General features: G+C 51.0%; 1 protein-coding gene across 2 annotated transcripts; it reads left to right on the top strand.

Annotated features, from left to right (window-relative positions):
* Positions 1 to 988: 988 nt before the first annotated feature.
* Positions 989 to 5,707, top strand: VSX1 (visual system homeobox 1). 2 transcript variants are annotated; one of them, XM_065589941.1, is made up of 5 exons: positions 989 to 1,515; positions 1,955 to 2,033; positions 2,469 to 2,592; positions 3,488 to 3,583; positions 4,442 to 4,639. In XM_065589941.1, the coding sequence occupies exons 1-5, from the start codon at positions 1,122 to 1,124 to the stop codon at positions 4,496 to 4,498; spliced, it is 750 nt and encodes a 249-aa protein (XP_065446013.1). In that variant the 5' UTR covers positions 989 to 1,121; the 3' UTR covers positions 4,499 to 4,639. The 2 variants fall into 2 exon arrangements, with proteins under 2 accessions (XP_065446013.1, XP_042708735.2); XM_042852801.2 differs by having other exon boundaries at positions 1,010 to 1,515; positions 3,488 to 3,668; positions 4,442 to 5,707.
* Positions 5,708 to 15,816: the final 10,109 nt, after the last annotated feature.

Below are 15,816 nucleotides of genomic sequence, written 5' to 3'. Positions count from 1 at the left end.
ATAATGTAAAGTTAATACGTAGTCCCCTTGTAATTATCTTTATCAGAAGACCCTTGTTTAATCTGCATGTTTAGCAGAAAAGGACCAAATCAAAAAGAGATCTGCTTTAAAGCACTTGCTGTAAGCTGTTTGTAAATCGTTTGCATAAACAGCTGAAGCAAGGAATTGCAATCCAGGTGCAAGATCTGGACTCAGACGAACAAATGACTGAATCCCCCGTTCAGAGCATGGCTCCGGGGAGACACGGGGATTCCCCCAGTTCTTTTAGGGCGAGGAACAGCCCCACACGATTATAGCAGGGCCAGGTTCCATGCTAACGTTGCCCTGGGGTCGGGGGGTGAACTGGGCGCAGTGTCTGGCCTTTACAAGCCCAAGGAAAGAGCTGTCTGGCTTGTACCCGGCCGCGAAGCTGCAGGAGGAGCCGCCTTTTCTCCTGTAACGCCCCAGAGCCCCTGACAGCGCCCAGGGCAGGACGCGAGTCAATCCCCGCCCCACCGAGCTGCACCTTGCTCCTTGGAAGAGCCCGCGTGCCCGAGCTCAGTTCTCCACGGGAAAGGACGGAACAAAACTTCCCTTGCTAACCCGATTCCTCCCTCCCCGGCCTCCCAGAACCCCCCAGGCTGGGGCGCTTCCGCAGGGGGTGAGAAGCGCCCTGGCTCTGGATCCCCCTTGTCCGACGGGGCCCGGAAAGCGAGGCGGGCCGGAGCGAGCTTTGCAGATCCAGTCGCTCGCCAGGTAGCTTGTGACGGCACCTGGCGGGGCGAGGCGCTAGGGCGCAGCCTGGGCAGCCCCCGGGGGGGCTCAAGCTCCCGGGCCGGGGCGGGGCGCTCCGCTAGCCGAGCCTGGCCAGTGGCCTGCGCGCCCGGGGCGCACGGGCCAGGCTGCGCTGCGCGGGGCGAGCCCCCGGGGCCGCGGCTGGGCGCAGTGAAACGTGTCCGCAGGGGCGGGGGGTGGGGGGGCTCGGTGGCAATTAATCCCCTGGGATTGGGAGCCAGACCCGCCCCCTCCCCGGCCCCCCTGCGGCGGCGGGGCCCTGCCCGGAGCTGATTGGAGCCGGGCAGCGGGATAAAAGGCTCCGGGGCGGCTCTGCCCCCGTCCATCCCAGGGAGGCAGCGGCCAGCATGACGGGCCGGGAGGAGCCCGCCGAGGGCAGAGCCAAGGGGAAGGCGCTGGTGCCCAGCGCGGCCAGCGAGAAGGCGGCCCGGCTGGGCGCCCCGGCGCTGCGCTCCAAGGGCTTCGCCATCACCGACCTGCTGGGGCTGGAGGCCGAGCTGCAGCCGCCGGCCGCCCCCGTGGCCGGCGCGGGATGCGAGGGCGCCGGGGCCGGACTTGGGGGGGTGTCTCTGAGCGGTGGCTCCTTGCCCCTGGGCTTGGGCTTCCTCTGCGGCTTCGCGGCGCCGTCCCCGGCCGGAGCCCCCTGCCTGCTGCCGGCGCACGTCCCGTTCCTGCAGCCCCGGCCGGAGCTGCACCGTCCCCCCGGTCTCCCCGCCGGCGGGCGCCAGGACAACGTCTCCGGTAAGGGCCCTGCCCTGCCCCGCAGCCCCCGGGGCCCGGCCCTGCCCCGGGCTCCCCCCTCCAGCCGGTCCCGGCCCTGCCCTGGGATCCCCCCTCCTGCCGGGCCCGCCCCTGCCCCGGGCTCCCCCCCAGCCAGCCCCAGCGCCGGACCCCGGAGCGGCCGCGACGCACCCAATGTAACCCCGGCCCCGCGCTGTCTCTCGGCTCTGTCCGCCCGTGTGGTGCTGAACCGCCCGGCCCGGGCCGCCGCCCGCGGGGGGAGACGCGCCCCTGTCCCCGGGGCTGCGCTCAGCCTGGCCCTGGCTCCCGGGGGAAGGCCCCTCGGTCCCAGCCAGCTTCGTAGCCCGAGTCACCCCGGCTGCTTCCCTCCGAGCCTCGGGGCGCGGAGCCAGCCTCCCCCCGCGCTCGCTGAACGTCCTTTCCCTCCCCCTGCGCACAGACGAGGACAGCCTGTCCGGGGACAGGGGCGAGCTGAAGACCTCGACTGCCCAGATCAAGAGGAAGAAACGCCGGCACAGGTACCAGCACAGATAGGGCCTTGGGGGAGCCCAGGCCCTGCTCTTCCCAGCAGGGATCCCCGGGACCATGGCACTGCCTGGGCTTGCCTGTCCTCTCGCGCTGCAGCCTGGGGCTGGCTCAGGGCTAGACCATGTCTACACCACCGTGACTGATGTGGCCGCAGGGGTGGGAATGAAGCCGTGTTAGTCATGGGCAGGGGCAGCCAACGGGCTTTGAACGAGAATGAGCAGGGTTGAGAGACAGGAGCAAAGCTGCCGCGACCAGGAATAAAACTCCAGTGCGGCTCAGGGGCAAATCCTGCGTAAACAGGAACAGACTCAGACCCGATTGCAGGCCAGAGTCATTGTAGACCCCGGCCTGGGCGAGTGCTTGGGGGCCCCTGCAGGCCTAGTGGGGCCCCCCAGGTGGCCAGTAACTGGTTGTTCCTTCCCCAGGACGGTGTTTACTGCTCACCAGCTCGAGGAGTTAGAAAAGGCTTTCAATGAAGCCCATTACCCAGACGTGTACGCCCGGGAAATGCTAGCTATGAAAACAGAGCTGCCCGAGGACAGGATCCAGGTAGGTTGTCATGCCCAGAGCCAGGCTGTATTGGTATCTCCGCTGTCCCCTCCACACCCCAAGAGCGAACGGGCACAATGCTAATACACGCCTGGCCGCAGGCATACCACAGCACCTCAGGAAGGCGACTGCTGCCCGCGGAGATGCACAATGGCACCGCCTGGGGCACTGGGGCTGCTCCGGTCTCCCTCCCCTAGACACCAGTCTAGGCTCTGTGCAGGAGTCCACTGTGTAGGGCCCTAATTCAATAGCGATTGGGCCAAATCTTCCTGCCTATCCTCAAGTGGCCCAGTTACTTCAGCAACCAAAATGGCTAGAGTGAGGCCCTGAGATTTGCTACTGACTTCCTTAAGAGCAGGACAGACGGACAGGAGCCAGGACTAGTTATAACAAGCCCTTTTAGATGACCACCCTTTGGGGCGGCAAACACAAGGTTATGGGGGAACAGGTGCTCACTGCCCAAGAGCCCTTGCTTGTGCACAATGACTGGGGGGAGGGGGAAATGTAAAAGGTTTCCAGTGCGCCCAGCACAGAGGAGATGGCCATGAAGGCAGCTGTTCCTAGGGGGTTCGTGTTCACTGAGTCCCTCTGGACATCCAGTGGGGAAACATCTGACTAGGGATCCCCAGCACAGGCCTAGAACTAAAGATCCCATCCAGTCATGATAAACCTCATGTAATGCTCTCTCTCTCTCTCTCTCTCTCTCTCTCTCAACACCCCCCACCCCACAACACCCCCTCCAACACACACATTCACACATACGCGCACCTGGGGACACCCCCCCTGAACACCTTCTGGACATAATCACACATGAACACATATAAACCCCAACCCACACACCCCTGACACATGCACTCACCCCTGCCCCTGGATCTCCCCCCCTATCCCCCCAAAGGTCTGGTTTCAGAACCGAAGAGCCAAGTGGAGGAAGCGTGAGAAGTGCTGGGGCAGGAGCAGTGTCATGGCCGAGTACGGTCTCTATGGGGCCATGGTGAGGCACTCCATCCCTCTACCTGAGTCAATCATCAACTCAGCCAAAAGTGGGCTGGTGGGCTCCTGTGCTCCTTGGCTGCTTGGTAAGACAGCACATAGTCCAGGATGGGGTACGCCCTGCTAAGCAATGCTGAGGGAACAGCCAGGTAGCTAGGGAGAGCCTGGCTTGCTTTATATTTAAATCTGTTACAAATCTCAGCCTTTCCCTTCCTTACAAACATGCCAGTCTTTTGGGGGGGGAGCGGGGGGATTTAAAGTAAACAACAAATCCTTAGGTGGTAATTTTCAGAGCCTGTGTTAAAGTGTTTTGAAAAGGGTGTGTTAAAGAACGGATTAGGGTGGGCGACCCTTTTGCTGCTATACAGTAATAATATACTGTGTTCTTATTATTTGTTATGATTTTAGCCCCCAGTCAGGGAAATACTTATGCACATATTTAATTTAAAGTTAACTTAAGTGTAACTTAAAGTTAAGCACATGCTTAAGTGCATGTTTGAATAGGTGCTTAATTTATTATAGTGTCGTAGAGCCGCAGGTAGGGAATAGAGCTCTATCTTACTACATACGTACATGCAAATAATATAGATTCTAGACCCCAGAGAACTCACAATCTAGGATTTAGACAATAGGCAGCTGAGGTACCCAAACTCTTTGCGGTCAGATGGAATCTTTCTGCTGACTTCACTGGGCTTTGGATCTATCCCTAAGGGAAGACATGGACAAATGAGGGGAGAAGAGGACAAGGTAATAGCTGAGCTGGGTGTGTTTGAATTAATTAGTAGGCACAATGCTCTCAGTTGTCCCAGGTGGATTTAAGCAATGCATTATATTTACTTACTCTTCTTCATTCTTGAAGGGATGCATAAAAAATCCATGGATGTTACAAGAAAGCCAGAGAGCGAGGAGAAGATGACAGGCAGCTGGAGATTGGAAGGTCCTGAGGAGGAATTAAAAATGAAGCCATCAGAACACCAGAGAAGCTCTGGTGACAAACTCAGCTCTATGGACAATTCAGAAGATACAGCGATTGACCTCTCTAGCACAGCAAAGCAAGAGAACAGGAGTGCTTTGAGGCAATGTCTCAAAGGAGACCTCCAGACAGATGGGAAGGACAATGGCCACTAAACTCAGGGAGCAGGGGAGGGTGGGATGTTAGGAAAATGAGCCCCCTTAACACTTTGGAAAGATAGGACTATTTATTAATTATTTTTTCAAACAATTAATATACAATTTTACATGAATTTGAGACATTTTAAAACTGGATCCAGCCAAGATTCCCTCCCCCTCCCCAACTTTAAAGCTGTTTGTTTGTAATAAACAGGGCTGAGGGGAAGGTTTTAAAATGTCGGTGTGAAAATGTCCCTGGTTTTGGGGCAGCTCTAGTGATAAATCAGGAAAACCTCCCTTTCATTCTGTCACACAAGCAACGGAAAGACACTTCTGCCAGCTAAACAGGAGTGGAGTTATTCCTTCTGGAACCTGTTGGGTGCAAAGATGGTGCCGGACTTAACAGAAACCTTATTTCCAAAGTTACATTCCAACGTTTACTGTGATGTACTGGGTAAGCACCAACGTGGCAATTCTCAGTGTTCAAAATATGCAACTGTTCGGCCTCAAGAAGAAGCAGAAGGTCTTAAACTGTGGACGGGTTATTCAGCTCTTGTAAGTTGACATCGTGCCATTGACTTCAAGAGAGCCAGGCCAGTTTACACCAGCTGAGGAGCTGTGTATCAGTCAATACAGCCTTATAAATGAATTACACTGTGTATCTTACTTAGAACTTGTATCTGTGCAAAGGGGTGGGGGTGGGGGGATATTTTATGCAATAATTTTGTACGCTTTTGAATGTTATTTGATATACTATGCATAAAAGAACTCACTCCTTTATGAAAATCAAGCCATAGCTCCCCTAAGAAATTTTATGCTATTTTGTGAATTGACATAGGAGACTATTTTGTAATTCTTAAATGTCCGTAAAACAGTGTTAATGTCAGATCTGTTTCTTGGTCTTTTTATATTTTTGTCTAAAAGCACTTTAGTTATCTGAATTTTCTGAATGTTGCTCTTCCTGTTTTGTCATTTATTTATTATGCATTATTAAATAAAAGTTTTGGGTACCTTTGCTTTTCCATCTGTATTTTTCATAGTAGCTCTGCTTGGATATGTCTTCAGAAAGTGTTATGGCTCTGATCCTGCCTAGAATAGTGGTTTGTGAGCAGTTTTTCTGAAATCCATGGGACTACTCTAGGGCATAAAGTTAAACACATGCAAAGGTCTTTGAGAGGTTGGGGCCTAAACAGACTCTGCAGGGGGCATCCTGGGTAATTAATGTTGTAAGTCGTTTTGAAGAGGGGGCTTTCAGAAGTGCCTTAAGGAGAAAGGCACCCAACTCCCATTGAAAGTCACAGGGAAATAAGGGCCCACTTTATAAGGGATAGGTATTGATTAAGTTACCCTGCCATTAATTATTTTGTACAGGAAACTGCACTGAACTTGCAGCGGATTTTGTGAGCAGATCAATGGCAGGTGGAGGGCCAATAACTTGCTGTGGTATTGATGTAATGGCCTCATTTAGGCCTGCGCCCATTCCTGGTGTTTTCAGTGGGGCAGTTTTGGGCCCTTTGTCTGAGTGCCTCTGTAGGTAGAACATGAGAAACAAATGGTAATGTACAAAGCCAATTGTATTTCAAATTCTCCCCTCCCCCCAAATAATAGTGAGATAGCAATGGATGCACTGCCCTGTCTCCTTGGCACATGAATGCCATCATCTCATCCTTCTTTAGGGTGAAAGAACAGACCCAAACCCGCTTCATAGTTCTAACCATCAGAGTAGCCAGGATGGCAGTCATAAAGTACTAAGGGGTCAGAATGGCGTCATTACTCAAAACTCCCCTTTAATTACAGGGCCAAAGACCCTAAACTGATGGTGAAATGTGTTCTTCTGAAATATGGGAGGAAGCCAGATATTAAAACCATGTCACCAAAATTGACTTTTGTCTGTAATTTATACCCTTTGTACATACGCCACCTAGCGCGCTCCTGCTTGTGCATAAGGCAGAATTGGCCCACATGTCTGTTGTAACAGCAGTATTGAAAAATTTCCAGTTTTATCTGCTGGCCAAAATGTAACAGAAAATGATCAAAAGGCTTTATTAAAATCTGGGTAATTCCAGTCTGGAAACATTCCTAATACAGATCAGCAGATAAATGGCCCTGTAATTATGGTTTACCTGTCCCTCGCCATAGGAGCGATAGGAAACTGGCAGCAACAGCTCTCCAGGGTTTCTAGGCGAATATGTTTTTGAGCACTGTCAGGATGGCCATGCTTACCTGGGAGGAGGGAGAAAAGGCGATAGGGTCAGGGGAGTAGTAGCACTGAGAGTAAGTGTCTCAGATACGGACTTTGTACAAGAAAACTGTACAGCTGAAAAAGTGCCCCGCAATGACGGGGGAGGGGTCATTCCATCCATGATTAGGCACTATGATAGCTGAGACTTGGCACATTCGGTGCCTAATCCTGATTCGGCAGCTTTTGCAAACGGTTGAGCTGGGCTGTGGAGTGCTGGCACTGGGATTTTCCTATATTTATGGCCCCGCGTTTGGAACGGATGCAGATGGTGGATCTTGGTTACTGACACATATGGCAACAGTGGGGCTATTACTGATGGCATGGGGGCAAGAGTGTCTTCACTGCGCATGCTCAGAGATTGTCCTCGATGACTTGAAATGGACTGCAGGTACCATGCGGGCTGTATCTGGCTCACTGACAATCCTGTAGGATAACAGCCTGTCTGAGCCTGAGCTGTACACCCGCTGAGAAACTTCCCTTGTGGGGGGCGTCTGGTAATAGAGGGGCTCTCTTCCTATTGACCTCAGGTATTTCATACTGTAAGGCAGTGAGGTGTTGCCAATACACCACCAAGGAGCTTCTGCCTTAGCCAGCAGTACAAAGCATGTCTCAGGGATGTGGTCTCTCCGGGTAAGCTTCCCTTTGGAGTGGGGACCAAGCAGAAAGGCCTCCATATGCCTCTTAAGGCTCACATTGGGGTGAGTCGGTACAGCAGCAGGAAGAGTTCCCTGAAAACTGCCTCCATGCCACAGAGAGGGTCCCTGGCTGGCCCCTGGTAGACAGAAAGCAGTGATGGAGGCCGGGCAGTGGGGCCGTGGGAATCCACATCCCTGTGGCTCTAACGTCTCCCAACACACTGTGCAAGTGGCCTGGGGAAGCAGTGGTTTCTGCTGGAGTACGGCTGCGGGGGCTGGGTGACAGCCCCACACAATGACCCTGGTTTGGGAGGAGGGTAGATTTCACCCTCCCAACCCCCACACTTCCCTGCCATAAAGGCTGATTGCTTGTGCTTCTGACTTCATTATATTATTATGGCAGCACTTGGAGGCCTCACCCAGGCTGGCGTCTCCTTGCGCGAGGCACGGCACCCACACGTAGCCAATAGCAGTTCCTGCACCAAGGAGCATTCAGGTTAAGGCCCCAAGCTTGGAGACACTTAGGCATGTGAGTATCCCACTGAAGTCAAGGGGTTAAATTAAACACGTGGGCGTTCACACTGCAGGATCGGGACTACAAGACAAAGCACAATGGGTGGATAAAAAACACACAAGCCGGTGGAGGAGGAGGGTGATAAAAATATAACAGGATGTTTTAGCAGACTAGATGTGACCCGATACCAAGTGTGAAAAATCGGGACACATTTTTTCCCAGGAGGGCCGGTATAGTTGCTTAAATAAGACAAAGCCCCTAATATCGGGACATCTGGACACCTGACTGTGAACACAATTCATAACCATCCTGTCACAGCAACCAGGCGTACTTCTCTGACTCTTAGGCTTGGTCTACACTACCCCCCTAATTCGAACTAAGGTACGCAACTTCAGCTACGTGAATAACGTAGCTGAAGTTCGAAGTACCTTAGTTCGAACTTACCTTGGTCCACACTCGGCAGGCAGTCTCCCCCGTCAACTCCGCGGTACTCCTCTCGCCGAGCTGGAGTACCGCAGTCGACGGCGAGCACTTCCGGGTTCGACTTATCGCGTCCAGACTAGACGCGATAAGTTGAACCCAGAAGTTCGATTGCCAGCCGCCGAACTAGCGGGTAAGTGTAGCCAAGGCCTTAGGAACAAGGGCCTGATCCAGATCCTAGATAAGTGACTTCAGGAGGTAGGATCAGGTCCTAACTCATTGATGACAGGGATGAACCAGCAAAGGGCTAGAGAGTCTATTTAGATTATAAACTCTGAGGGCCAGGAACTGTCTCTTACTGAATATCTTTGTACAGCACTTAGCCCAGTAAAGCCCCCAAATGAGCCGGGACTTCTAGATGCTACTGTAACCAATGATGCTGATGTTATAACGATAAGACTAACCTCTTTGGGGCAGGGATAGTGTTTATACAGTACTGAATACAATAGGGCCTAGAGGTGCTACTCTCTCCTAATAATTTGATTTTTCACCCCTGATTTAAGTGAATGGCATATTCTTGGTACAACAAGAATATACGCTTCCACCACTATTCCAGAGACAGCCACCTCCACACTGGGATGTCCAGAATGGAAACGTAAAATGTGGTAAATAATTCTGTGACAGGATCCCTGGGGTGCAGCCTGGGACTGTGGGACTGCTGTGCCCCCTTAACTCTCCAGCCTGGGCTGTCTCTCCCAATGTTTTGCTAGCGACAAGCAGCAAACCCCTCCAGGCGCTGTTATCATTCAATACAACAGCATGTGGAGCCCCACGCCCAGCTAGATTACATGAATGCTCCCAGAGCCACTCATGAATCACACAGAGAAAGGCACCAGCCAAATCCCCCCAGCTCCCAGCACTGTACCTCAGGAATATACTGTCTTGCACTGCTCAAGACAAGCAATGCACATTTATTAACTGATTCACCACTTCATCAATGGAAAGTGGATATACACCAGCCTTTCTAAACCTGGGCAGATTTACCAAACGCTTCAGGCAAACTCACTGGTAAAGATAAACAGTTAAACAAATTTATTGACTACAAAAGATAGATTTCAAGTGATTATAAGTGATAGGCAAAAAGTCAGAGTGGTTTCCAAAAGAAAAGAAAATATAAGCACGCAGTCTAAACTCTCAATCTTATTAGACTGGGCAACATCTAGATCATAGAATTATAGAATTGTAGGACTGGAAGGGATCTCAAGAGGTCATCAGGTCCAGTCCCCTGCACTCATGGCAGGACTAAATATTATCTAGACCATCCCTGACAGGTGTTTGTCCAATCTGCTCTTAAAAATCTCCAATGATGGAGATTCCACAACCTCCCTGGGCAATTTATTCCAGTGCTTAACCACCCTGACAGTTAGGAAGTTTTTCCTAATGTCCAACCGAAACCTCCCTTGCTGCAATTTAAGCTCATTGCTTCTTGTCCTATCCTCTGCGGTGAAGAATAATTTTTCTCCCTCCTCGTTGTAACAACCTTTTATGTACTTGAAAACTGTTATGTCCCCTCTCAGTCTTCTCTTTTCCAGACAAAACCAAACCAATTTTTTCATTATTTCCTCGTAGACCATGATTTCTAGATCTTTAATAATTTTTGTTGCTTTTCTCTGGACTTTCTCCAATTTGTCCACATCTTTCCTGAAATGTAGCACCCAGAACTGGACACAATACTCCAGTTGAGGCCTAATCAGCGCGGAGTAGAGCAGAGGAATTACTTCTCCTGTCTTGCTTACAATACTCCTGCTAATACAGTCCAGAATGATGTTCGCTTTTTTTGCAACAGCGTTACAATGTTGACTCATATTTAGCTTGTGGTCCACTATGACCCCCAGATCCCTTTCCACAGTACTCCTTCCTAGGCAGTCATTTCCCATTTTGTATGTAGATTAAGCAGTTTTTTCTCACCCCACTGGATATTGCAGTTCATAGTACACAGGTTTCACCCTTGAAACCTGGGCCAGTCTTCCCTGTTGGAGTCTTCAGTTTTCTGAGCATCCTTGTTGCTTGCAGCATACGTGGGGGAAGGAGAAAGGCCAGGCATGGGCCCCTGTGTTCTGTTTTATACCTTTAGTCCAGGTGCTTGGAGAACACAAGTCCAGGCATGTCTGGGGGGCATTGCTGAGTCCCCAGGTAAGGCTGAGCAATTCCCCTGGTGCGGCCTCATGCAGGTGAGTCATTGCATTGTAGCTCCTTTGCTGGACAATGGCTGTTGATGGTTGTTTGACACCTGCCTGGGCCTTGGTTACTTTCCTTGGCATTGTCTCTGGAGAGCTAGTATCTGGGCGCTTCTCAAACCCAAAACATATTTTAGTGACAACCACACAACACAGTTCTCATAATTTCATATGGATTAATGATATACATATTTAGATAGAACAGTGACTTTCAGCAGATCATAACCTTTCCCCTGATACCCCACACGGCCTGCTTTATCTGCAATATCACAATGATATATAAATGAGGAATATGGGGGTGACAGGGCGCTCCCCCAAGGTATAGAATGACACAAATTCCACAACATCTCTTTCATAGATCTAGGTTGCAACATTTCCTGCCACATTTACATCTTTTCTCTGTGCCAGATGTACAGCTCTATCCTGGGATTTAAAACAATCTGCTGAACTAATCATCAAAGAGGGGGATGCGCAAAAAAGAAAAAACAAGAAAAGTGAACAAAATGAGCTTATTTCAGGTTAGGTCCCGGAGACCGACTGTGGAGAATGTTTTTTGAGTATTTATACAGAGACAGAGGGGTCTTCTCGGAATGGACCAAAACCAGACTTTGTAAAATGAAGGCGGTTGGGTTTTGTTTGTAGCAACATCTGCATTCTGCCATCACTGGATGGCTTAGTAATATTCATTTTTAACTGGCATTTTATCTAGGCTTATCCTGTCAAGCTGCTTGATGGACTTTTAGATTGGAAGATTAAGCAAATGTGAAGATTTTAACAGAGCGCCCCCCACTGTAAAACAGAGGTGACTGGACAGCGGAGAAAATGTGTCATTCGTACAGCAGCACCGGTCAGGAACAGATGCTATTATTTTCTGTGAGGTTCCAAAAAGTGCTGATCTAGCCTGATCCAGAATCCACGGAAGTCAGCGCGTCTTTCCATCACTTTCAATGGGCCCGTGTTCCCATCCTCCACTTAGTCCTAAAATCCATACATAGGTGTGGGAACTGGGGGCCGGGGGGGGCTGCTGCACCCCCTGGCTTGAAGTGGTTTCCATCATGTCCAGGATTTACAGTTTGGTCCAATGGCTCTCAGCCCCCCCACTGTACACACTGCTCCAGCCCCCTGACTCCATATAATCACATGGCTGTTGATAATTAGACAGCACAGACGATTACAATGTTTATTGATCAGCCCCAGGCCCTGGCTTTATGTGTGACACCAGGAATCATTGCACATGCAGATCCTTCAGTTTTCCTGCCACCGAAGGTCCCACAGAACAGCACATGCATGAATACGGAGAAAGTCAAACAACCAGGGCTAGCCTGGGTAAGCCCTGGGTGGTGCTGTCATCAGTATCCCAGACACACCTTGGAGGTACAGTCCACCCCCCCCGGATTTGCCCCTTGCTCGGGGTGAGGGGGCGCTTGTAGTTTGCCACTGGTCATTACCAGCAGTATAGTACAACATCAGCCATGCCAGCTGAGCTGTACTGGGCTGTGCATTGGGGATTGAGGCATGTCATAAATATAAAGGGAAGGGTAACGACCTTTATGTATGCAATAACATAAAATCCCTCCTGGCCAGAGGTACAGAATCACTTTACCTGTAAGGGGTTAAGAAGCTCAAATAACCTGGTTGGCACCTGACCAAAAGGACCAATAAGGAAAGAAGATACTTTCAAATCGGGGGGTAGGGGGGAGAGAGAGGTTTTGTTTGTGCTCTTTGTGTTGTTCCCTCTCTGGACAGAGAGAGAGAGACCAAGCAGGTAACCCATCTCCTGAAAATATACCTGAAATGATACATCTAAAATTACAGAAATTGTAAGTAAAGGCAAGGAAATGCGTTAGTTTATCTTTTGTTTTAGCTTGTGAATTTTCCCTATGCTAAGAGGGAGTTTTATTCCTATTTTTTGTAACTTTGAAGCTGAGCCTAGAGGGGAATCCTCTGTGTTTTAAATCTTTTTATTCACCCTATAAAGTTACCTTCCATCCTGATTTTGCAGGTGTGATTCTTTAACTTTTTTTTTAATAAAATTCTTCTTTTAAGAACCTGATTTTTTTCAGTGTCCTAAAAACCCAGGGGTTTGGTCTGTGCTCACTTTGTAACCAGTTGGTTAGGATATTATTCTCAAGCCTCCCCAGGAAAGGGGGTAAAGGGGCTTGGGGGAATATTTTGGGGAAACAGGGACTCCAAGTGGCCCTTTTCCCTGGATTTTTGTCTAAATCACTTGGTGGTGGCAGCAATACCATCCAAGCACAAGGAAAGAATTTGTGCCTTGGGGAAGTTTTAACCTAAGCTGGTAGAAATAAGCTTAGGGGGTCTTTCATGCGGGTCCCCACGTCTGTACCCCAGAGTTCAGAGTGGGGAGGGAACCCTGACAGGGCAGAACCAAGCCCCTGCCTGTTCCTCATCTCTCCCTGCCCACTCCCACCTGCTCCGGGGGCACACGGAGTGAGCAAGCTCCCAGCGTCCGTTTACCAGGCTCTGTGTGCCTAGCACACGCAGGGATAAAGGGGGATTCATCATTCTATTAGTCTCCCACTTATCTTTGCTTCTTTTTGTCTCTTCCTTTGCTTGGTGGGTTGATCCTGCAGCCCTCACCCAACTCAATACACATTACTGGATGGGCTCAGTGCACAGATGTTTCAGAACTGGGCTCTCTGGTCCAGATCCTCAAAGGTTTTTAGGCCCCTAATTCCGATTAAAATCAATGGGAGTTAGGCACCTAAATACCTTTGAGGATCTGGGCCCAAGTTCCCATTGCTTTATTCCAGCCCCTATCGCGGATGTACAGGGCTGCACACCATCCTCAGCTGCACACACGGCTCCTCTTCCGTTCATTTCTCACCTCGGGGTACAGTCTGGATCATGGGCCGAGATTTTCAGATGTGACTAGTGGTTGTGGGTGGTGCATTTGAGACACCTTAACGAGGTCTAATTTTCAGAGAGACGCTGCTCAGCCGTTTCTGAAAGTCCGGCCCCTCGAACACAATTCAAGTTGGGCATCTAAAAATCGAGGCCCCTGAAATCACTAGCCCTCCCTGAAAATCCTGGCCATGATCTCCCCATTTTCTCACCAAGGAGCAGGTGGGGCATGGACTGTGGTGAATACGGCAGCTCACAAGGAGTGTTGCCTAAAAAGCAGTGCTAGGCACTACTACAGAACACAAGGTGGCAATGTTCCTTTCTTTTTATTACCACAGCCCCAGAACGGACAGAGAGTTTGCTGAAGAAATGATGTCGAGTCCCCCATGCCCCCATGTGCACACAGCTGAGTGTTGGGGTCGGTGTAGTTCAACACCTTTCAGCTTTGCTGTTAACCCTTGTCGGGGTTAGGGCTCTGGGGTCTGACGCACTGGAGCACAGACCTTGTGCAGAAAAATCAAATAGCCTCTTTTTGGTTATCAAACTTTTTATGTTTGTAAAGTGTGAATGAATGGGCTGAGGACGAGCTTTTCATAGAAGTCGAAGCCCCAGATCAATGGGAGTTAAGTGTCTGAGTCTCTTTGTGAGTCTAGCCCATTGTGATTTAGGAGCACGCGTTCCCTGGACTTTAAGCAGGACTATATAATACTGTATCCCATTGACATCCAATGGGACGTGTGATCCTAAGTCACTTAGCTGCTTCTGAAAATCCCCCCCCCCCCGGTTTATCCTCAGATGTGTGGGAGCTGGTCTTGGCTCCTCTGAGGGGCAGGAAGAGAAGGGGCAGGGAGCAGCCAGCCAACGAGAGACAAAAGCTGTCAGGAGCAGCTGAAACTGGGACTGTTGCACCGGAATAGGATGGGGTATAAGAACGTCCCAAAGGTCTGTCTAGCCCAGTATCCTGTCTGCTGACAGTGGCCAGTGCCAGGTGCCCCAGAGGGAATGAACAGAACCGGTAATCACCAAGTGATCCACCCCCTGTCGCCCATGCCCAGCTTCTAGCAAACAGAGGCTAGGGACACCGTCCCTGCCCATCCTGGCTAATAGCCATTGATGGATCTATCCTCCATGAACTTATCTAGTTCTTTTTTGAACCCTGTTATAGTCTTGGCCTTCACAACATCCTCTGGCAGGGAGTTCCACAGGTTGACTCTGCGAGGTGTGTAAAAAATACTTCTGGTTGGCCAGGAGGCTTTACCGTAACCCCGTGATTAATAACATATGTCACCTTCCTGCTCACCCTATGCCTAGCTCTGACTCCAGACCTACCTAGCCCCTGGCGTCATTCAGAGCAGTCTAAAGGGGCCGCAACCCCACTCACGGATTGCCAGCTCACAGGGCAGGCTGGCCAGCCTCCCCCATCCTTGGCACCCCTCCCTCTGAGAGGGTGGGCTGAGAAGGAGGGTGTGCAAGGATGGGACCAGCACAAAGGGGATTTAACCAGGCGCAGAGTCTATGCTGCTGAGTTGGCTGGTGTCTATCCCCACTTCATCCCCCTTCTACCAAAACACAAAAGGCAGAACAGAATCCCCTCCCCTGATCCCAGGGGGGATCCTCCAGGTCATGGTTGAAGTGCCCCTTTTTCTCTTCTTTATCCCCCTAGCCTCAGGGATAACTTTGTGGCCACCATTGTTCTGTGCCTGGAAGATTGGAAAGGGCTCCTTTGGGAGCTGATCCACACCGCTTCGTTATGTTCAGCACCAGATCCTCAGCAGTAAAGGGATCAGAGATGGCGGGACCAGCAGGAGGGAGCTCTTCCTGCTGCAGACAGAAGAGACGTGCTAGAGCCAGGCTGCTAAAACTGCCGGCCTAGTAATCTACGAAGAGCCAAAGCCAGGCTAGGGAGCAAGGTGCCAATCTGAGCCTCAGAAGGTATGTCTGCACTGCGAGAAAAGACCTGCAGCACGGCCACAGATGGCTCGGGGCAGCTGACCCGGGTTTGCGGGGCTATAAGATTGCAGCGTAGAGGTCCACGCTCAGGCTGGAGCCTGGGCACTGAGACCCCACAAGGGGGAGGGTCCCCGAGTCCGGGATCCAGCCTGAGCCCAAACACCTACACTGCAATTCTACAGCCCTGCTCTCCAAGCCCCAGGAACCCCAGTCAGCTGACCCGAGGCTTCTGATCGCAGTGTAGACATGCCCAGAGAGTGA

This window comes from Chrysemys picta, chromosome 3 (assembly GCF_011386835.1).
Source record: "Chrysemys picta bellii isolate R12L10 chromosome 3, ASM1138683v2, whole genome shotgun sequence".
Taxonomy (NCBI): domain Eukaryota; kingdom Metazoa; phylum Chordata; order Testudines; family Emydidae; genus Chrysemys; species Chrysemys picta.
Note: the sequence above shows the minus strand (reverse complement) of the source record. Positions and strands in the feature narration are given on the sequence as shown.

Coding starts and splice junctions, on each gene's coding strand:
- VSX1 (XM_042852801.2), top strand. CDS start 1,122: ATGACGGGCCGGGAGGAGCCCGCCGAGGGCAGAGCCAAGGGGAAGGCG. Junction 2,034..2,468: donor AGGAAGAAACGCCGGCACAG/GTACCAGCACAG, acceptor TTCCTTCCCCAG/GACGGTGTTTACTGCTCACC. Junction 2,593..3,487: donor TGCCCGAGGACAGGATCCAG/GTAGGTTGTCAT, acceptor ATCCCCCCAAAG/GTCTGGTTTCAGAACCGAAG.